Source organism: Amblyomma maculatum, chromosome 1 (genome assembly GCF_055883805.1).
Source record: "Amblyomma maculatum isolate TAMU_Amacu chromosome 1, ASM5588380v1, whole genome shotgun sequence".
Lineage (NCBI taxonomy): Eukaryota > Metazoa > Arthropoda > Arachnida > Ixodida > Ixodidae > Amblyomma > Amblyomma maculatum.
In genome coordinates this window covers 208,258,478-208,282,413 of record NC_139344.1, presented here as the reverse complement: position 1 = coordinate 208,282,413, position 23,936 = coordinate 208,258,478, and the positions used below count along the sequence as shown (strand labels likewise).

At 45.8% G+C, this 23,936-nt stretch overlaps 1 protein-coding gene across 1 annotated transcript in view; it reads left to right on the top strand.

Annotated features, from left to right (window-relative positions):
• LOC146205463 (uncharacterized) overlaps positions 1-23,936 on the top strand; it is a 49,768-nt gene that overhangs the window by 10,297 nt on the left and 15,535 nt on the right. The window contains exons 4-6 of the mRNA XM_084590149.1: positions 65-254; positions 4,582-4,848; positions 17,634-17,760. Of these exons, the coding sequence (XP_084446275.1) occupies positions 65-254; positions 4,582-4,848; positions 17,634-17,760 (584 nt within the window). The remainder of the gene's footprint in view (positions 1-64; positions 255-4,581; positions 4,849-17,633; positions 17,761-23,936) is intronic.

Genomic DNA, 23,936 nt, shown 5'->3' with positions numbered 1-23,936 from the left:
TTATGAGCTAGCATTTTTGTACGGTGCCTGATTCTGTGTTCCTTTTTGCCTTTACCATATGTAGTGCTATCCCTCATCTTCAGTCGATTGGACGATGTCTCTCTGTGGCACTGCAGCCAGGTCTGTCGTCGCTGGCGTAATATTCTTGAATGTGAACTTACTGAAAATGACTGGGCTTTGTTCATCAAGCATCGTTGGCCTCTCTTCAAACCTCATCGTAAAGTTGCTTCTTGGAGGACCCTGTATAGTCGGCTGTATGTATCACTTCATTATTTGTTTAGTGAACAATATGTTTTTTCTTCTTGAAATGTAGCTTATGTTGCATGGCGAATTGCACACCTCTTTTTGTCATAGCTGCCGAGATTAAATGTGAGCTGTTGTTCTATGTCAGACTGAAGTTAAAGCTGTGTACTGGCGGTGAGAGGCATCTATTCATTTTGAGTTTAATGGGTTCTCAAATTCTGGCCATGGTGTTTATGGTTATGGCTGCTTGACGGGTTATTTCTTGCATTAGCGTTTCAATCCTAAATGTTTTAAACCTGATCGTGGAGGTTTCAAAGGTGAACTTGTGAAGGTACAATCTGAAGATTGGAACGAAATTCAAGTCTACAGAAATTCTGCCTGTTATATTTGTGGTACCTTTCTCATTTTGTGTGTTCAGCTGAAGCATATCAAATCATTAAGCGAATGTTTCGATTGTTTTGCCACTCCTAACTAAGAGTTTGCTGCTAATCTCTTTGTCATTATGTGGAAAAATTCAGTGGTGTGTGCAGTTGAAAGATTTTGAAGGAATCACTTATTTTTTTAGGCATAAAGAGGCCCTGTAACATAATTTGAGTGCATTGTTTTGCTTGTTCGTTTCAAATGTAGAGTTATTGCGATGCTATTTGCACCGGTCATAACTTACATATTTTGGTATCTAATATTTCAATTTGCTTGAGAACCAATATCATGGTGCTGACGGCTGTCGGCGCTAGTAGTGGTTCTTTGCAGCAGGTATGACTTCAGCTGGCAAGTGTTTGATGATTGGATAAATAGCAAATGCACTGCAAATTGCATCCTTTATTAAAAATGTATGTCGCATTGTTGTATATTATATTAAGTCCATGAATCCAGCATGTTTGCTTTACGCAAAGGCACTGCCAAGTAAGTGACACAAAAAGCACCAGCAGAGGCGCTGGTTACTATTTTGCATCAAAGACTTTCACGACTTATACACGTGGACAGCTACCTGTGGCTGTGCAGCCACAGTTAAGCAGGAAGGAATTGAATAACCTCACCTTGCCATTTTAGGATGCCTACGAATGGAGAGAGGTCAAGGAGCAGGCTCATGAGAAAAGCACAATAGTTGAGGGTACATAGTAAGAAAGGAATGTCTCCTTCCCCTGCCTGCTCCCAGTCTCTTTGTTCCTCATTCTGCGTGGCGCCCACCCGGTCTTAGTCATGGAAGACAGGTCGTCCACTTTAGCAAAAATGTATTACAGTGACCAGGAAACAGTGAGAAGCCATCTTCCGTGACGTTGTAGGGACGTGCTCATGTAGGCTGTTTCGATTGATCTTGCTGCATGTCATCGGTGGGCGTGTAAAATGGGAAAGCGAAAGACCGGGAAAATTGAGTCATTCCTAATAACTCCCGTTCTAATGCACTGATTCCTGTAATTCTTCTGATTCGGTATCTGCGTGACATAAAGAATTTATCTAAAACGTAGTGAGCGGACAAATCTTACAGGGCCCCTTTAATATGTGTAGATGGCAAAGCTCTAGCAGTACACATAATATATGCACATTAGTGATTCTATTAGCTAAACATATTGTTATGGGAAAGCACTCAGAGGTAGGCATGACAGTTTGCCGTCAGGAACACACTTCCGGCAAACCAAGCTTACCTTCAGAGTCTGTTGTTCACCACACGCTCAAGCACAACTTTTTCGTCTCACGACTGCGTACCGTATCAATAACCCCTGCGGCAGAAGCACAGTCTCGGTGGATACTAAACAGTGGAGGTTGAATGTTACAGTTTAAGATGGGTGACATGCACGACTTATAGGTGGGGAAGACGAGTGGCAAGGTTGAGATGGTGGAACGGTCCGGTCGTCCAAGGTTCACCATTCTGCAGGGTTATAGTAGCAATGACATGTTGGGAAGGCCGCGGTGGGAGCTGCTGCAGCAAAGATTGGAATGGTGGGTTGCTATAAGAGGGCTGTGCCAGTAAGAGTTTAGGCCCACATTCACATCGAGGCTTGTGCTCATGAACTAGCGAATGATGGCTTAGATTAGGGCTATCTTAGCGTCCGCCAGCTAAAAGGTGCATGTAGTGGGTGTCATAGCCTCCAGCTCTCTGGGAACTATCCTGGTCAAGTTTACCAGATCGTACGGCTGTTATAGTATAGACAGATCTTTGTATGAGGACGTAGCAGTTGTATGTGGCAGGCGGTTGAAGCGGGAAGCAATATGGCGTTGTTTAGCTTGCTCAAACTTTTGTACAGTCTTTAAAAAGGAGGAGATTAAAAGCGTCCTCGGAAATTCCTTTTAAAATGTGGCCTACCTTGTTGGACTTGGATATCGCACTGTCCACTTTACGGCATAGAGCTACGGCATCTTGTAGTCGCCGACCGTTTTTTCGGACTTGAAGGGACCCGAAAAATGGTCCGAATAATCGAACAGTCCGAAAAATCCGTGAAGCACAAAAAATCACTTTATTCAGAGAAAATCGGCTTAAAAAAGTCGCCGATTTTACCTTGCGGCAAATTTCTTTTGCTGGCGACGATTTGCGCTTGTATTTGCGCCAAAGTTGTCGTTTCGCTGTACACGCTAGACAGCAAGTTCACAGCGTTCGTAATTTGTGCAAGCGATGGCTGTGGTAGGCCGCCCGAGTCGTCGTCGGAGTCCGACTCGTCTTCAGGTTGAAGAACCTGGCGTACAAGTTCGTCGTCCGTGAGGTCCGCACACATATCACGGCCAAAGGATTGACGGCGCGCCACTCGGTTGACGCGGTCGGAGAAACTCGTGTGACAACACGGCGGACGTATGAGACAAAGCACAAAGAGATAGCTGCCCGCGTCAGCGTTGGCGACAAAAGCAGGTTGACGGCGATGACAATCCGACTGCCACCTCGAAGTGGCAGAGATTGCAGGGGCCTCTCCCCCTCTCCTGGCAAAAATGGGGCACCGAAACCATGTCAAGCCAATCCAACTGCAGAGCCAATCCACCTCAATCCAAGATGGCGCTTGTTGCGCCGGCGAAAAGCCGATAAGATGGCAGATTTTGGCCTGCAGGGGACTGAAATTAGTCCGAAAAATCGAACTTTCGGACTTTTAAAGTCCGAAATATCCGTCGCGAATATGTATGCGCTTCTATGGGGTGACTGACGGTGCCTCACTGAAGTCCGAATTATTGGAGTCCGAATTACCCGTCGGCTACATACGATGGGTATGACTCGGTTGAGGGCTATGTTCGAGAAGCTAGGTCTCTCTTAGCACCAAGCTTACATCCAATCGGCTTGCCAAATAGATTCCGGAGCTTTTCGTACCACATACCCCAGGATGTCAGATCTTCAATCATCTCGAACCAGACGTGCACTGTGTCCGCCAGGTAGAAAATGATGTTCGCATGCATCTAGGTCATGTCCCATTGGTTATGCTTATCGACACCATCATTGCCACAAAAAGTGCCTGGATTGCAAGGCTGCAGTATGATGACAGTTGGCGCTGGTTGTGCCACTGTGGATTGGGTTGGGTTAGAGGGCTAGCGCCAAACTGGTGGCCACTGCTGAGATCCAGGTTGTGGTATTGTAGAAATTTCGACAATCGCAGCCCCGACTGGGCCCCATCACTGCACCTGGGTTATGCCTCGGAAGTCCCCAAATCAATTGCGATATCATCAACGCAAAGCATGATTCCATCACCCATTCAGTTGTACGAGTAAGAAAGCTTTTATTCTTTTCAGCACTTCAACTGTACGGATGATGGGACCACGCTTAGCAACGATGATATCGGTACTGATTTTGGGAATTCAGGGCACAACCTAAGTTAAATGATGGGGCCCAGTCGGGATTGCGATGGTCAAAAAGTTTCTACATTTGACTTGTAAAATGGACACGCGTGATCAGGAATTGTCCGTTTCGGCAGTAATCCCCACATTTAAAACATAATCAAAGTAAACCAACATAGACATGTTGCCTGGGCCTACTTGCCTTGCAAAACATAGAACCCAGGTGCTGAAGTAAATATATCGGCTGTCAAACCTCCTGTACGTCATAGATTGTTTACGCACCTGACACTTGGCGTGAACGGAGTTGGTATTTGTCCAGATTAGCGTCAATCTCGCATCTGCGTGATTCATCTGAGCCATTTGCATCGCCATAGCTATGGGAGCTTGTTCACTTTCTCACTGTTGTGTTGGTGTATCTTTGCTATTGTAAAAAACCTGCAGGTAGCCTCTACTGTTTTCAATTTCTGCACTTTATTTTGAGTTCGACAGTTACGACCCACAACAATGCAGTATACTGTCGTATACTGCATACTATCTTATTGTGCTAAGTTGAGTCCTGTGAATGGCAAGTGAGGTGTGGCATGCGTGCAGGGTGATCAGCGCCCCGTGCCGTCGGTGCCTGCAAGAGCTCAGGGAGGGCCCCCGAGGTGGCGGCTCTTGTGTCTGGGGTCCTGAAGGCTCCTGGCGTACTGTACGGCTGCAGCAGGAGCTGCGGCTGCTCCAGACAGAACCCCCTGAGGGAATTGCGGCCCTGCCATTGGATCCCCTTTGTGCCCACTGGCAGGCAACAATTGCAGGTCCCCCGGACAGCCCTTATGAAGGCGGCCTTTTCCATCTCTTTGTGCAGATCCCGAGTGGGTAAGCCCATGCATATATTGCTACAGAGGTTCTTTGACATGCAAGTCTTAGATTGTGCCATTTGCTATACCTGTGGGACTGCCTGCAAGCGAACAGTGCTGGAAGGTTGACGTGATGCATACTGATTCCAGTAGAAGATACTGAGCATTGCTTGTGAAAAGCTTGAACTCGCCTCAACTTGAAATCATTGAAATGCAAGAACTCTCTCTAAAACTTCTCTTTAACTTCACTACAGATCTGTAGCAGTCCTTGAAACCCTTGATTTCAAGGAAATGTGGTCCCAAAGCCAGGTTAGTAAAGTGACAATTTTGTTACTGACTGGCCTTCAATAACAAGTGCAGAAATGTGACTATGGTGACAAGTACAACAGACTCATTGGCAACCACATGGTGGTTGGCATTTGCGTTGGAGCATCCGTGAACGTCTGTTTCAGGAACATGACCTTACTCTTAAAAAAAAAAAAATCTGCGTGCAAAGCAACAAAGATTTCGAAAAAATATGTTCAAGAGATTGCGAGCAGTGATCTGCAGCCAGAAGGGAATGTCGTTCACGCGCGTAATCAGAAACTCAGAAACTCGTGAAAAAGGCTAATCATCCGCAAGGCTTCAACTCAGCCTCGCGAAAGGTTTAATTGTAAATGTTCTCTTTGTGGAACCTTGAACCTTCCTTGACGGTGCCCAGCATTTTGCAAAAATTGTTACAACTGCGGCGAACTTGGCCATTTTGCTCATCTGTGCAAGCAGCTGCCACATTGACAAACACCAGCACATCTACCACGAATTAGACTACTTATGGAGCGGCTGCGTGCAGTGTCAATGCCAGTACGATAGACTGGAATGAAACACATGGCATGAACGGGCAGAGGTGGTGATGCTCAAACCAGACACGAGTTCTGGCATAAGCATAATTCCAGAAAAGGTGTTCAAGTATTTGCCCTGCGTGCCAATATCCAAGCCAATGACAGCAAAAGTGGCTACTTATATTGCACAACTTCCAGCAGGTAGTGAATGTGAGCTCTCTTGTGTGGTAAACAGCATTGTGTGCCATATCAGGTTTCTGTTGGTGAAGGAGCCTTTCACACCCACACTAGAAGCAATGGCATGCCAGCCCTGCACTTGCCCTTTCATGTGAGGGCCCATAAAGCAAGGACAAAATTAACACGAAATTGCAAGAATAGTTTCGTCGTGTAGCAAAGGAATTCAGGACATTTTTCAAGGAATTGGTCAGCTTCGAGGACTTTATAGCTCGTAGCGGCATGAAGGTGCAGTGCCAAGTGCACTTGAGGACAAATTGAGAGCAGATTTGAAGCATATGGAGGAGATAGGTTTAATCACACTGGTGTCTAAACATAGTGAATGGCTCCATCCTGTTGTGGCAAGAAGCAGAAAAGACAAAACTGTGTGCTTGTGTCTTCATCCGCTGAAGCTCTGTGCAGTACCGAAGAGGCAACACTACCGTATACCAGTTCCCAAGGAGCTCTTTGCTAGCCTGAACGGCATAAAAGTGTTCTCAGTTTTTGATTCCAAGAGCACCTTCTGGCAACTGATCCTTGATAAAGCAAGTTCATGGTTTTGGTTATTCACAGCACCCTGTGGCCACTATGTTTTTCATTGAGTACCCTTTGGACTCCTGAGCTGTTCCAGCAGGGGACTGACAAGGTAGTATTTGAAAGCCAGGCCATTGTGAAGCTATATTTTTATGACTGATTGCCTCAAGGACACTTGAAGAATACAGAGCTCATTTCATAACTGTATTGACCGTTGCTAGAAAAAGCTACCTGAAGCTCAGCAAAGCAAAACGGAAGTTGGAACTTTCAGCCATTACATATCAGGAACTCCAGCTCTCTTCAGAGGGGTTAGCTCCAGGCCCTGACAAAGTGGAAGCCATTGAAGCCATGTACGTTCCACCAAGCATGTCAGAGCTGCAGATTCTTAGAAATGGTGACCTATCTGACAAAGTTTATTCCTAACTGTTTGGCAAGTACGAGCCCCCTGCACAAGCTTCTCAAGGCAGATGTAGTAGCGAGACATTGGACAAGCCAGCACAAAAACTTTCAACTTCGTCACACGGAAGCGCACAACAGAACTCGTGTTTCATTGCTTTAACCAGTTCAAGCCAATCACAATTTCAGCTTTAAACACTCCAAGCCAATCACAATTTCAACAGATGCCAGCTCGTACAGTATGGGATTGTCCTTGTTGCAGGAAGGCAAAGCAATCGCATATGCTTTTGCAGATCTCATGCCTCCTCAACAGCAGTATTCAAATAGAGAAAGAACTCTTGGCTGTGGTGCTTGCATGTGACCAGTTCCACTGTTGCACTTTCGACTGTTCTGTAACAGTGGAAACAGACTACAAACGTTTAGTTGGACTTCAGACAAAGGGCCTGATATGTCGCCAAGACTGCAAATGTACCAGGGAAGGTGCTGACTTTGGCTGACAATCACAGGGTCCCCAAACAGGATTGAAACTGCAGACAGTGATTCAGGACTGACAGTTTCACTAAGCTTACTAAGACCTACTAAGCTCAAGTAGATTTAAGGAGCAACAATCGGGATCCAGCTTTGCAGCAACTAACCAAGTACTTTGAATAGGAGTGGACAGGTCGTATTTCTGATGTTATCCTGTGGCAGGACCATATTTCACTATATAGTGAAATATGAAATATAGTGAACTATATTTCACTGATGGCTTTACTTGCTATCGTGAGTACCTTGTCATTCTGACCGTTTACCAAGCTAATGTTTTTAAGAAAGTGTGCCAGGTACATGGTATTGTGGCTTGTAAAGGATTGCCAAGCCGGAGTATCTGTTGTCTTACACTCAAGAAGGACATTGTCACCCTCAAGCTGTGACATTTGTCAGCCCAGTCAAAAGGCAATTCGCAGAAACCATCACTTGGCCTAATGCTGCCAGCGCGACCAGGGAAAAGTTGGCTGTCGATTTCTTCCACCATCAGAGCAGTGCATGTATATTCTTGTTGGTGACTCTTCTGCTAGTAAAGTAGAAGTTCATTACACATTATCGAAAGTTCATGTATGGAAACTGCTACAGCACCATCAGTCATTTTGATCCTGAAAGACATCTTTGTTTTGGAATCCACAATGTGTTCATCTGTTATCAGGACCATTATTTGACTCTGAAGCATTTAGGTCATCATTCCTGCAAGATTGGGATATTACTCAGGAACCATTATCACCACTCTGTACTGTCCAACGTCCAATAGGCAAGTGGAGCTTACTGTGCAGATGATATGCTGATCAAGTCGTACAACGATGGTAAGGGTCTGTCTTTGGTCCTCCTCGATTACCGTGCCACCCCGACCTTTGGAGCGCTTTCCCCTACAGAGCTGCTTGTGGGCACTAAATTGAGAACATTTACACCAGCCTTGCCACAAAGCTTAAAACCATTGTACGGTGCACAGCACAAGAATGGAGGCAACTGCACTTGTGCACTTTGAGAAGCATCAGCTCATTTAGGTAAGCATACGAATACCTGGAAAAAGGCAGTTGTCACTCAAGTTGATCTCCAACCAATGCAATGCGCAATGTAAACCACAAGTGGAGCTGTTATTTACGTGCATAACCACGTTCACCTTGGGCCGCATGTTGAGCTGGTGTGGGATGCCACCTGTTCAGCTGAAGGTAACATTTTTGATGACCTACAGCCTTGGTTCTCAGCCATGGATGTGTTGGGGACCCTTTGACACCAGTTAGGGGGATCTTGTGCGGCCTGCTGCTGCAGTTCCAGGAGCTGATTGACTAGAGGCTAAACTGACCTCTAAAAAATGTGCACATAATAAGCCAGCATGCCACAGCAGCCTGCAGAGGATGTGGGGAAAAGGGCGCTGGTATGCATGCCACTAGAAGAAATTTGACTCCTCCCTACACTGCTTCACTCACTCATCAGGCACTGTGGATTGTAGTGCCATCTAGCAAAGCAGCCAGAGCTCGCGGTTCACTGATGCCGGCATCAACAAATGCTGTAGACACACTCTCTTTGTATCTCACGCGCGCTTTCCGTTTTTTGCGTTCCGCTGTCGATTCTTTCGCTTTGAGAAACTAAAGCCTGCTTTTAACCTCCATGCTTTTAATCCTGTAAAACTGTGTCTAGCCGGGCCAGAGCTATCATGTGACCTTTCTTTTTTATATGAATGCGGGTTTCGCGGACCTCAAAAATCGCTTCGCGCACCCCCATATGAGAACCACTTATCTTCAGCTTGCAGCCACCCTCAACAATCAAGACATGTTTTGGCTTATGTGACACACGCTGAAAAAAAGCCAACCATGGGCCAGGTACCATAACTGAACCTTAATCAATGTGCTGTGTCTACCATGGCTATACTCTTTACTTGAAAAGGAGCGGGTTATGTATCGTTACTAGTGCTCCTGTGCGCACCCCACTATAAAGATTAGGCTGCTCGTGACCGGCAGAGTTGCTCTCAACATGTGTGCCACTTGTGGCTTTGTTCCACTGCCATAAGCATCACATTACAACCGCAAACAACATAAAAAATGGAAGCCACAAAATTCCTGCCCTACTTTTTCTTGTTCTCTGGTCCCTCTCGGGACAGCAGCCAGCACCTCTGCAATTTGCAGTGCACCAGCAGTGTTGCTGGCAGAGTATTGGAATGTTGCTGCTTTCCCACAGACTATGAATTTTCTTATGTTCTTCCATCGTAATACTGGTAGGTTCATGCTCAGACCTCACGGGATTAATCAAAATTGTTACTTTTCCCGCCGACTTCGTTATAACCGGGCTAGACTGTACATATGATTGGCGTGAGCATGGATTTATCATAAGTCATAGGCAGGGTACTGTTGAAAGGTGAATTTAGTGCTAATCACTAAATCTCCATCAATAACATGGAAGAAGTTTCTCCCAAGTAAAAAAAGAATTCTGTGTGATGTTATTACGAAGCCTGATGTTGTCCTTAAAGTTGCAGTTATAAAGGAGCTATGGACATGCACCTGCAAAGGAACTGAAATATTAAATATATTGTGAAGAGGAAGAAGTGCACAAGGAACATGCCAGTCAGTGGCATCGTGATCGCTGCTCGTGCTGGATCTGACTGTGTTCGCTGCCGCTGTGTTCGCCGCTGATCTGCTCAGTCCTGCTGATCAAGTACTGTTGATCTGCTGAATAAACCCCCCATTCTTACATTTGGTGGAGCTACCGGTCAAGATCTATCCTCTCGCCCTGGAACTCCGCAGCCGTACATTACCACCTCCTGCGATGCCTGAGGACGTCAACCACCAAGCCGTACAAGTTGGCTCGGCCATCATCTGTCCCGGCTCCCTCCGCCAGCGAGACCCCGCCATCTTCAGCGGCACTGACAACCACGATGTCGAGGACTGGCTCACATCCTATGAACGAGTGAGCGTTTACAACAAATGGGACGCGGAAACAAAGTTAAGCAACGTCATTTTCTATCTCACCGGCGTAGCAAACCTATGGTTTCGAAACCATGAAGCGGACATTCCATCATGGTCCGCGTTTAAAGCCAGCTTCTCTGAAGTTTTCGGCCGACCAGCTGTGAGGAAACTTCGCGCTGAACAGCGCTTGCGTACGCGGTCTCAGCAAGTTGGCGAAAATTTCACGAGCTATATCGAGGACGTCGTCGACTTGTGCAAGCGCGTTAACCCACACATGTCAGAGGCCGAGAAGATCAAGCACATTCTGCAAGGCATCGATGACGATGCCTTTCAGATGCTGTCGGCTCGAGATATCCGCACCGTCGCGGAAGTGGTCACACTGTGTCAAAGTTATGATGAACTGCGGAAACAAAGGGCCATAACTCGCGCAAACACCATGCACTCTGAGTCCCTTGCTGGCCTGACATATGCAGGCGAACATTCTGCGCTCCTGCCACAAATTAAGAGCTTCATTCGGGAAGAAGTTGCTCGACAGCTCTCCCTTATATCCTGCCATCAAGAACCTTCCTCACACCTAGCTCCCAGTTTGCGCCACATTATTCAAGAACAGGTAGCTGAATCTCTTCCTCCAGCCCCTCAACCCATGCCTGTTGCAGCGCCGTTAACATATGCGGCTGTTGCGGCCCGACCGCCACCTACATATGCCCCACCGCCACCTGCCTACGTTCAGCCGCCTCCTGCGCCTGCGCGAGAACCTGCGCAGTTTATGCGACCGGCTCCAAGACCACGTAATCCCTGGCGCACGACGGATAACCGGCCCATTTGTTACACTTGTGGGCTTGCTGGACACATTTCTCGTTATTGCCGCAACCGTCTCCCGGTGTCGGCACCACCTACTCATGGTTCTGCATACTGGTCTCGTCTCCGACGCCTCAGTATTCCGCGCCTACTGAGCCTCCAGCCCGCCCTCAGTTCTCCCCAGACCGCTCAGCCATGTCCGACCGCCGTTCACCGTCACCGCGACGCCGCTCTATCTCTCCGGTGCGACGTCGACAGAACGCTTCACATGAGGAAAACTAGAGGCCGCAGTTCCTGAGGCGAGAACTGCAACCCAGTCGAACTTCCCAAGTCCTCATCTGTCGCCGGCAAACCTGATTGAAGTTTTCGTCGAGGGTGTTGCTGTCATGGCTCTAATTGACACTGGTGCTGCAATTTCGGTAATGGACGCAAAACTATGTCGCACTTTAAAGAAAGTGAAGACGCCAATTGCGGGACTTTCGTTGCGAACGGCCAGCGCTCAGCATATCAAGCCTTTAGCAGCGTGCACCGCTCGAGTAGTTATCCAGAATTCCCTTTATACGATTGAGTTCGTCATGCTGCCAAGTTGCTCGCACGCTGTAATTTTAGGCTGGGATTTCCTGTCGCGTCATGCTGCTATTATCGATTGTGCTCGAGCTGAAGTGGGGTTCTCGACTGTGCCCGATGCCTTACCAGACACTGATCAATCAAATTCCGGTGCTAAAGCCCTCGTCGCTGAAGATATCGACCTTCCTCCCTGCTCATCAGTGCTTGTTCGTGTCGTTTGTGCATCTATTAGCGATGACACCGTTCTCTTCACACCAGCCCATACTTTCCTGCGCCGCAAGTGCCTTCCATTGCCCTACGCAGTGCTCGCTATTTCCGCTGGCCTTTCCATGTTATGAGTCTCTAACCCATTTAACTCCCCTACTGCTTTGCGCCATGGCGAATGCCTCGGAAGTATCCAGCCAATTGCATCTCTTCTGATCTTTGAGGAACCTGACGACGCGCCGCACTGTGCCGTGACTGCGCTCAGCCCCCCTTCACCTGCGCCCGCTCCCCCCTCTACAGACTTGTTCCTCCGTTCCATCGATGCCGATCTTCCTCCAGAGCAGCGCACTCAGCTTTTGAACCTACTACATCACTTTTGCTCCTCCTTCGACTCTCATCAAAGTTCTTTAGGTCAAACTTCTGCAGTCACTCATCGCATCGACACCGGCACCCACGCACCACTACGACAGCGCCCCTATCGTGTGTCTGCAACCGAACGCCAGGCTATTGAAGAGCAAGTCAACCTAATGATCCAGAAGGGCATGATTCAGCCCTCAAGCAGCCCTTGGGCCTCACCTGTTGTCCTTGTAAAAAAGAAAGATGGTTCTATCCGCTTCTGTGTCGATTATCGCCGCCTTAATAAGATTACGCGAAAGGACGTCTATCCTCTCCCACGCATCGACGACGCTCTCGATTGTTTGCAAGGCGCCGAACTCTTTTCTTCCCTAGATTTACGTTCCGGGTACTGGCAAGTCCCCTTGGAAGCGGCTGATCGCCCCAAAACTGCCTTTGTAACTCCTGACGGCTTGTACGAATTCACAGTTATGCCGTTTGGCCTTTGTAATGCTCCGGCAACATTTGAGCGGATGATGGACACCATTTTTTCGTGGCCTAAAGTGGAAGACATGCCTCTGCTACCTCGATGACATGGTCGTCTTTTCTCGTGACTTTGACACACACCTCTACCGTCTGAAGCACGTTTTGACCTGCCTATCTGATGCCGCCCGCCAGCTCACCATTCTCGGCCATGTTGTTTCCAAAGAAGGTGTATCTCCAGACCCTGCCAAACTTCGTGCCATAACAGCCTTTCCCAAACCGACTTCCATCAAAGATCTACGTAGCTTCCTCGGGCTGTGCTCTTACTTTCGCCGCTTTATTAGGAATTTTGCTTCCATTGCTGCTCCCTTGACAGAACTTCTGTCCGGCAGTTCCGACCTTTCGTCGTGGTCGCCAGCGTGCGACGATGCCTTCAATGCTTTACGACACATCCTCACGGCACCGCCTGTCCTACGTCACTTCGACCCCACAGCGCCTACTGAGGTCCACACAGACGCCAGTGGTATTGGTCTCGGCGCTGTGCTCGCTCAGCGCAGAGCAGGTTATACTGAATACGTGGTCGCCTATGCTAGCCGTACACTCACGAAGGCTGAATCCAATTACTCTGTCACTGAAAAAGAATGCTTAGCGATTATTTGGGCTCTTACTAAATTCCGCCCTTACCTCTATGGTCGCCCTTTTGACGTAGTGACGGACCACCATGCGCTTTGCTGGCTTTCCTCACTGAAAGACCCGTCCGGCAGACTAGCAAGATGGGCTCTTCGCCTTCAAGAATATGATGTCCGCGTTGTTTACTGTCTGGACGCAAACATCACGATGCCGATGCACTTTCCCGCTGCCCCCTTACAGCTGAGGTCGCGAGCCTTTCCCCTTCCGACGATTCCCCGCCATCGCTTCACATCAATGACATGCCGTCAGCACAGCGGCAAGATCCTTGGATAAACTCTATCCTCGATTTTATCTCCAATCCTACAGCTGCTTCTCCATCGCGTGCTCTCCGCCGCCATGCTTCCCACTTCGCCATTCGTGATAACCTCCTCTACCGCTGCAACTACTGTGCAGATGGCCGCAAGTGGTTGCTAGTTATTCCCCGGCAGCTACGTTCGCAAATTTGTGACTATTTCCACGCTGACCCACAATCCGGTCACGCGGGCGTCTTCAAGACATACACTCGTCTCCGGCTGCGTTACTGCTGGCGGGGTATGTACACCTTTGTACTCAAGTACGTTCGCTCATGCCTCACCTGTCAACGTCGCAAGCCATCTCCTCAACGTTCTGCTGGAGAGTTGCTGCCGTTACCCAGCCCACCACGTCCTTTCGACCGCGTCGGCATTGATTTGTACGGGCCGCTTCCCTACACTGCGGCCGGCAACCGCTGGGCTATCGTAGCCGTTGATCATCTGACAAGGTATGCAGAAACCGCCAGGAACCACAGCGTCAAATGTAGCTTCCTTCATTTTGCAGCGATTTGTTCTTCGCCATGGTGCACCTCGAGAGCTGCTCAGCGACAGAGGACGCGTTTTCTTGAGTGACGTTGTGAAAGCCTTGCTCACCAAGTGCAACATTATTCATAGAACCACCTCCGCCTATCATCCCCAGACTAATGGCCTCACTGAGCATTTCAATCGTACCCTTGGCAACATGCTCTCTATGTACGTCTCCTCCAACCACTCAAACTGGGACCTCGTCCTTCCGTATGTCACGTACGCATACAATACCGCAACGCAGTCTACTACTGGCTTCTCTCCTTTTTTTCTCCTCTACGGCCGTCACCCCTCTGCTACAATCGACACCATACTCCCGTATCAGCTAGACATATCAGAGTATACACCTGCGTCTCAAGCAGCCCAGCATGCGGAAGACTGTCGACAAATCGCCCGCGCATTCACGGCTAACACCCAGTACCGCCATAAATCCAACCATGACAGCCAACACTCGACACCGCACTTCTCGTCTGGCGCTCTTGTGTGGCTATGGATACCTTCCAATGCCCCTCGACTGTCTTCAAAATTTCTTGCTAAATACCATGGCCCATACCGTGTTCTGGAGCGCACCTCTCCGGTTAATTATGTGGTGGAACCTGTTACGCCGTCCCATGATCTACGCCGGCGCGGACGCGAGATTGTTCACGTCCAGCGCCTCAAACCCTATTACGACCCTGCCGTCTTGCTCACGCCGTAAGTCGCCAGGATGTCTCCTCTTCGTCCCGCGGGTAATTGTGAAGAGGAAGAAGTGCACAAGGAACATGCCAGTCAGTGGCATCGTGATCGCTGCGCGTGCTGGATCTGACTGTGTTCGCTGTCGCTGTGTTCGCCGCTGATCTGCTCAGTCCTGCTGATCAAGTACTGTTGATCTGCTGAATAAACCCCCCATTCTTACAATATGAATAAATGTGTGAATTACTAGCTTGTTTCAGGGTAAGGTATGTGTGCCTTATTTTCTTTTACAATAAAAATGAGAGGTCTTGTTGTTGATGAGGGTTATTTTCTGCCCAAATGATTAAAGGCAACATTGCTTGAAGTCCTTGAAAGCCGTTAAGTTTTTTTTTTTTCCTTTAAAAAATGTTACAAACCATGCAACTAACTTGTTTGAATCGCTGCTTAAGTTGTGAATGCAATAGCTCGTGCCCATTAAGGCGCTAAGATTTCATGAATAAATTTGAATATTCAACATCTGTTGAGCCATATCGGCTGACATATGCTTGAAATGCTGAATTTACTCTGGAAGCCTTGCATGATTTAGCCATGCCAAACAGGAGCTTTATGTAAAAGTTAACTTTGCAAAGGATGTCTTTCTCATCTCGTAGAACTACAGCTATTGCTTAAGAGTAACCTACATAGGTTTTTGGGGTTTATTCTACCCATTAGCACATTATAAAAAAAAAAGTTCTTAGCAGTTCATGTCACTGTAATCAACAGTTCCCAAAATTGCCTTGGCCTTTAGTATGTACTTCTTTTCAGTCTGTTTAGTTGTTTTTGTTTACAACATTTCCAAGATTTCACATTTTAACTCAGTCGCTCCTTTTTGTTCTCTAAATGGCATCACAGTTGCACTTGATGGTGTTGGTAAACTTAGACACAAAAGTATCTATGGCCCTTATGATTAAGGTGCGTGATGGAATTTTTTGAATGTGATAACTTGGTACTCAGTGTCCAAGTGGGTTCCAGAAGAGGGTTTAATACAAGGACAGTTGTTAAAGTTCATGCACCGTATTGCTCATAGCATCAATTGTGCTAGTCAGGTTGGTGCCATTTCTATATATTTGTCTAAAGCATTTGATACAGTACTTCATTCTCAGTTCCTGGGAAAACAAATCCATTTTTAAATTTGCATGTTTCTTTGATTGTTTTCCCAGTTTCCTTTCTGAACTCGGTTTGTGTGCTTTTGTCCTGCACAATTAATATAACGTCTGAGAACAAAAGAAAAGCATGATGAGAGAATTTGTCAAAAAGAAAGAAAAAAAAGTTAATAATGCAGCTTGAGGAAACAATGGTGGCGACCATACACCAGGCTCATTTTAGGATTGCCATGGTAGGACAATTGTAGTTTTCAAAAACGCATTTTTTTTAATTTCTTTTTTTGCATTTGAACATTTTTTTCTGCAATGAATAGACGTTTCAATTAATTTCTTTTTTCTTAGATTTTACAACTTGCCTGGTGCATTTACTGAACCATAAAAACTGCAGCATATAATGAAAACTTTTTATTTATATGTGCCCTGGCAGGAAGTGAAAATTTTTTTTTTAATATTACTAAAAAGTTTAATTTGGAGGAAATATAAAAGTGACCACGTTCCTGTTGGTTCAGATGAGAGCCCATGTCATAGGTGATAGGTGGAAAAGCTTCCGTGTGCTGTGTTTGTTGCATAAATATATCTTAAAAGGTAAACAAATTGAAATATTATGTTTTGGTATCCTAAATGTGCTTGACTTAGTTACATGGAAAATTTGAATCTGTTTGCATGAAGAGAAGCTGAAATTTAATGAAGGCAAGTTGAGTCTGTTAGCCCTACATCCCTCCTTAAGGTACTCTGAAGGTTTATGAAGACGGCAGTTCCCTGGTTGTTCTTGATCTTGATGCTCATTGCTGTCAAAGCTTCATGTATCCTTTAACATCACAGTGTCGGCCAACAGCTAGCCCTATTAGCATAGCACACTTGACCCTTTCTACACGCTGTTCTGTGCGTGCAAAAATTACTGGCATCATAAGCCAGGCGTTTCACTGTTTGGCCGATGTAGTGAAATACATAATTACTTCCAACAAAATTATTTGAGAATTATAAACATACTAAGTGCATGAAAATAGGGGAGGAATATGCAGAAGAAATAGTATGGTACAGATTCTGCTTTCTTTATTTTTCTCGCACTCTTGTTTTTTTGCTTTTAGCAACTACTTCTGTGTTTCATTCCTTTTGCTCTGTCGTTCACAAATTTCGTGTGCTCATGCTTGCGGATTCATCCGTTGCATAGCTTGTGAAGGGCCAAGCTGTATGTACTGATGTACTTTGGTGTTCATCGCAGTACCTTGAAAATCTTCAAGTATGTTTTTAATTTAACCAATAAAAAAACTGCGTTATTGTTTTTACTTTTTTACAGTACTAATTTAATGGTCATTCATTACTTATTTGTTGGACAAAGGAATAGGAGGCATGCTCAGTGACCTTGCAACCCACACCACAGACGACTCTGCAGCACATTTGGTTGTGTAACATCTATGGCACAACAACAATATGGCAGTCGTAATTGGTGGAAGGAGCTTCATGATCCCAATTTTGATCACTTTCATGCAGTGCATCCAGGACACTCATAAAAAGAATATTTATACTGCAATATAAATACTACAGTATGTCAAAAAACCATGTCATGGCGCTTTTAACTTTGTGACTTATAGTCTAGTTGCTTGCAACTGTGCACCATTTACAGAGCCTTTATGTGAATGGTTTCTTGGCATATAAAATGTCAGTGCTGTTGAAATCTCTTGTTTTTTGTTTTTTGCTGTGTATACAGATATCCCATGAAGCCTCCCATTGTGAAGTTCCTGACTAAAATCTTCCATCCTAACATAAGTCGTCATGGGGACATCGGCATTGACTCCTTACACCATAACTGGAGCCTGGCACTCACCATATCAAAGGTGGGCACTACCTGTCATTTCTGTGCACTTCCTGCTCAAAAGTGTGTTGTTTTTTTCTTGTCAGCATGGCATATCTTCGTTTTTTAATGTGTCCATGTATGTAGTGCTTTCTTTTACTGCCTCCTCGGCTTATTTATTTAGCACATACTTCAGACTTCTGTCGAGAGTATTGCAGAAAAATACGGAGCACAACCAAGGTAAATGTGCAGTAGTGAGCAAATGTGGTATACAACACTCAGCCGGTGGCGGAACTCAGGAAAACTGCAATGCAACGGCATCTAGCAACAGCTATCTGAAATCGAGACAATAATGGCGGTGCCCCATTTTATTGACATGCGTGCGTCACAGTTGCTAGATGGCGTTCTGATGCAGGTTTCCCGAGCTCCGCCACCAGCTGTGTGTTGTACACCACTTTTGCTCACAGCTGTACATAAGAAAACTATCTCTAAGACAGTGCTGTAACGTGATTAAAATTGGATATTATTCATTAAAAAAATGGTTAAATTTCTGTGCATAAGAAAACGATCACTAACTAAGACAGTGCTATAACATGATTCCATTTGGATATTGTACATTAAAAATGCTTAAAACAGTCAGTTCTTGCAAAATACGGTGTTAGTGAGTGGTTTGGTTTTGTTTCGTTTGTGGGGTTTAACGTCCCAAAGCGACTCGGGCTATGAGAGACGCTGTAGTGGAGAACTTCAGAAATGTCGACCACCTGGGGTTCTTTAACGTGCACTGACATTGCACAGCACACAGGCGCCTTGCTTTTCGCCTCCATCGAATTCGATCCCGCGTCCTTGGGAACAGTAGTCGAGCGCCCTAACCACTGTGCCACCCCGACGGGTAGGTTTTAAGTTTGTCGAGTGTACAGATGAAATAAGTACTGAGAAGAGTCTAAAGCTTACTTACGATTAATCAAAGAAAGTAATTCAACAATTTTTTCTTTTCTCATTTCAAGTTAGTTCAATATATTATCCACCATAAGTGAGTGGGGGAATCTGTGATTTTAAGCTTCGAATAAATAAACTAACAACTTTCCTTGGAGCTCTCTGCTTTGTTAAGTTCAGTGAATGGATCCCAGATTATGAATCACAGGACACGCTGTAAACATGGAATGTCGGTTGGATCAGACACTTGTGTATCTATTTACATGTATTTTTTCAATATTCTTTTATTTTACTCTGGTCTTTTCTAACAAAAACTAAGCAACGTTTTTGTATAGTGCAAGTCTTTTTCACGAATCATGCATTCGAAATTATTTTTAAGCCTTTGAATAAGACTTGACTGGCGGTTAATTTTCTTGGCTAGTTTTAGTTTCTGCTTCAGTTAAATAATTTTGCTCGTCAGACAAGGCATGCATTTGTGCACTTTTTTGCACTTATTTGACACAAAGGCATCTAGACAGTATTGGCACATTTCAACAAATTGCTCCTATAGCTTACAGGCATCATCACTGTCATCAAAGCCAGATAATCAAGGTTCTACATGTTCAATCACTGCAGCATTATCAGCCCATGAATAATTCTTGAAAGAAGATACTTGCCTTTTTGTTAAGGGAAAAGTACTTGGCTAAGTTAGTGACGCCTGCCAAATAATGATCTGAAATACCTGTTTCAACGAACACAGTGTGCATAGAATAGTGGTGGTTAACAAAAACTAAGTCCAGTATCGAAGAGGGGTGAACCTTGTGCAGGAGTAGGTTCATTTACAGTTTGAACCAAATAATGAGTAGGTGTAACACAGTGAACTCTCTTTAATTGGCCTTCAAGGGACCGGACAAGATGTCCGAATTAACCAAAAGTTCGAATTATCAATTGGGCCTGAAAGAAAACCACTGAAAACCATTTACATCACAAAAATTTTGTCAGATGAAGAACCCCAAGTGGTCGAAATTTCCGGAGTCTTCCACTACGGTGTCTCTCATAGCCTGAGTTGCTTTGGGATGTTAAGCCCCACAAACCAAACCAAACCTGCATGACAGTTGTTTGCATCTGAGATGAAATCGAAGTGAGAACAACAGTTTATCCAGGTTTTGCCAAGGGCTCTATTTTGCACACATAATCGGGAATAGTTAAATCTCGTTATAAGAGACACTCGGTTATAAGAGACATTTAAAAATGGTCTGGTTGGTTTTCCTATGTCTGCCATGTTAACAACATTGCATACAAGAGACATGGTTGGAAGAGACACTCTGTTAGTAAAGACAACTTTTTCAGGTCCCTGGAGTGAAATCTTCACTATTTAGAAGAGACACAACCCAGGTGTGCTCATGCAATGCAGCTGAAGTATACCAACTCATATGTAATGCACTTCAGATTACCTCAGCTAAATTTTGTTCCAAATGAGCATCCTTTTTGTTGTATATGTCAGGAACTGAGAAGGAGTGCTTCCCCATCATTGGAAGATCAAAACGACTCCATTTTTTCAGCCACTGGCATCGCATTACTGTCACCTACGAAACTAATCAAAATGCATGAATGGCATCTAACCTTTTTAACTCCTCGCTGTTAAAATTTGATCACAAGATGAAAGCTCAGAATCCTGATGTCTCTTTGTGGACAATGCTTCTTGCAGCACCAATATTCTCATTCTCAAAGCCACCAGTTATTTTTTCCCTCCAAACTTCACACCCTGCCTTCAACCAATAGATAAAGGCATTGTGCACTCTGTCAAATTGTACAAAACAAGGTTGGTAGAATGCCTGTTTCTCGATAGGCAGCAAAACTGTACAATAGTAACTGATGCGAAGTTTGCTGTTCAGGTGATTTCAGGTGTCTGGAATGGCCTGAGAAGTGAAGCTGTGAGAAACTGTTTCAGATAAGCAGGCTTTAAATGTGGTGACATGATGTAAGAGGGCCCATATATGGATACTGTAGAAAGCTTTCTTGGAGATGAAGCATGGGCGAACATCCAAGAGACTGCTGAGGTACCATAATGTTTTGAGGAATTCGTATCTGCAGATGTGGATCTTGAGTGCTCCCAAAGAGCTTTCAGTCTGTGCAATTCGCGTGCAAGTAAATGGCACATGTGCCATAGAGCGTGACTACGAGGACATTTCAGAGGAAAATTGTGTCAGCATCTGAGGGTGACGAGCATGTAAGAGTGATTCAAAGGTATTAGAGCAACAGGAAGGCTTGCAAAGTGAAGTGCTTTACCTCCAGAATTTGGGAAGGAATACACTCTGCACTCACAAAAATACATACTACTAGTATGAATAACTTCTTGAAGCTTTCCTGAACAATTTCCTGTTAATGAGTGTGAATGCATTTATATGCTGATGTGCAGTAAACTATTCAACACAGTGCTTTTATAATTTTTGGTTACAAGAGACCTTGCTTACAAGCGACATCTTTTTCGGGTTCCTTGAGTGTCTCTTGTAACGAGGTTTTACTTATGAAAAATTGCTCCAGAATCATACAAGCCTCCGCTACCCTTTTCGCAGTGCAGTGCAGTGACACAAAACGGCCCTGTCGCGTTTTGAGGATTCCTCACTGCATATTAGACGCGGGGAAAACTGCGCTTGACCAGCGCGCAGCTTTAGTTAACTGGGGGAAGCATGTGGACATATGTGAGGGATATATGTAAACAGCGGGACACCATTCCAAAATAAAAACAGAATAGTGGCGCGCCAGGCAGCGTATGGAATGGCTCAACTGGCCAATGAATGTGTCTAATCACAGCCATGGGATGGTGTGAAGGTAATGAAACTGAAACTATCCGACAGAGCTTTGCATTGGAAATTGAAAAATTTTGATCATCGGCCGTGCCCCCCATAACGCGCGTGCATCACTGCTCCGTGTAATTGAGGTTTTGGGAGATCTATTTCAGGAATTGCTGGCCGCGCATGTCGTACCTCGACGCAATCTCTTGTCTAAATTGACTAGAGCAAGCCCGTCCATGTCTGAATTAACAAGCGTCCAACATCATAGAATTATATGGATGTTGGCCGAGACCATGCTCCTGTTCGAATTATCTGAATTTTCAAATTAATGTATTCGAATTAACGAGGTTTTCAGGTTTACCACATCCTTGGAAGTTGTCCCAGCACACGCCTGGCAGGTTGAAAGCATCTATTAGCAGTATTTTTTGTTTTAATTTTTTTATGAGGCCAGGTGGGGCATTCGGTGTTCTCTATAGCATGTATGCAGGATAAAGCACCCTGCTGGGGGCACCTGGTAAAGCAGATGTTTGTGTGTACTGTGCGACACCTTAGACCCCGAGCACCCACACTTAGCCATGCGTGCCATCGCCGTGTCTGGGGAAAAGGGGATCCTGGTGGTTGAGCAGACACCGAGTGTTTGAACCTTTAAGGCCCTCGGCGGAGGCCTTAAACGGCAGCTCCGGGCTGCCCCATAGACGGCAGCTCTGGGCTGACCCAACCAGGGGAAATTGGCAGTCGCCTTTTCCTATCCTCCCCTGCATCTTTCACTTTCCTATCCTTTTTTTCACAACTCTCCTGTCTTCTCTTCCTTTCTTGTTTTTTCCTTCTTTTCCTGGTAGCTAGGGTTAACCTTGTGTGGCTAACCACCCTGCGTTATGCCATATTTGGTTATAGTTGGGGTGTATGGCTGGCGTGGGCAGGGCTGCTTTGCAAGTTCCTGTCCCATCTCCTCTTTGGGCTCCGTAGTGGGTGGCCACCACCCCAGCTGAACAATAATCTCATGGCTTTTTCTTTGCTTTCCAATGATCGCTCCCGAAAAAGGGGGTGCACCGACGAAACTTCACAGTTCTTTTTGAAAAATGGAAATTGATTCCTGCAGTTCCATGTTGTGCACAGCGAAGATGCTGAAAAAGCAGCTAGACTTATCTTTCCTTTCATTGTGACAAAGACTCTGACAGAAGCAATAGGTCCAGGCTACAAAGTGGAGAAACTCCCAAACGGTGACCTCCTTCTGGAAATCCTGTATAACAACCAGCGTGAAAAACTTTCAAAATTAACCAGCTTTGGACAATGCCTAGTAACAGTAAGTAAACACCGCTCACTGAACATGGTAAAGGGAGTCATTTCAGATGACGACCTGAAGTATCTGAGTGAATAAGAGCTCTTGACGGAGTCAAAGAGCAGAACGTCATAAATGTCTTCAGAATCAAAATCGGACAGGAAAATAAGGAGATACAACCAGGCACATAGTCCTTACCTTCGAATCGAGCTCACTACCCGAAGCTGTGAAGGTAGGGTACACAAAGTTGAAACTGAAACCATACATACCGAACCCGCGTCGCTGCTTAGGGGGGGGCACGGGTCTTTCGGACCAAAAAAATCGCGAAAAGATCACTTTTTAGAAAATGTAATTTGCGAAATCAGTAGCTCTTTATCTACCTGTCAGTCAAGTTTTTCATCTCTAGGGTAGGTATTTTAGTCACAGTGCCAATTTATATAATTGATGTCACCCGAATTTGGGCCGAAAACGGCCCCCGAAACAGCCACTTTCCGCAAGGCATAGCTCCCATTTTGTGTAGCCATCTTGGTCTCATTCGAAAGAGCCGCCTTTCGTCTTCAAATTGCTGCCTCTGCTGTTTACATTTGCCCGTTGGTCGCATAAAAAATAGCAAAAAAGAAAATGTGGCATTTGCAGTCCCATTGGCTTTCGGGGTACACGTGACGATAAGGCGTCACCGCGTTGGTGGAGCTGGCTGACGGCATCTGCTCGGCGCACCTGAGCCGCGGGGAGACAGTGGAGACATGACGCCGGCCGCGCTTGGTTCCGAACCGTGAGGTGCATTCACGGCAAGAATTTGTGAAAAAAGTGAAAAAAATAGTTATTAATCATCTCAAGTGATGCCCTGCCCCGGCTGTGCGCGCTCAGGCCAACGAAAGTCATGCGCCGAACGATCGTGTGTGCGAGCCTGAAGTAGGCCTAGCGTGTTCCCCAGCACGGGAGACTGCTACTGCCAGGGGTTGCATCCGCCGCGACAGTGATATCGCAGGCCACAGATGAGCAGAAAGATAAGCTCAAAACAGAAAAAGCTTGAACTCGCGCCAACTCCAGCAACGAAGCGTAGTCTGATTGTTTTCGTGGCGATGACGGCAGCGCGGCGGACAGTCCGCTTGGCGAGGCGAAGTTCACGATCGTCAGATCTAAACAGTTTGCCGAGATTGACAAAGTGTAAAACTCACGGTGGTGATATTGGAATTTTAAGAAGTGAACATGGATAAGAAATCGTCGTCAAAC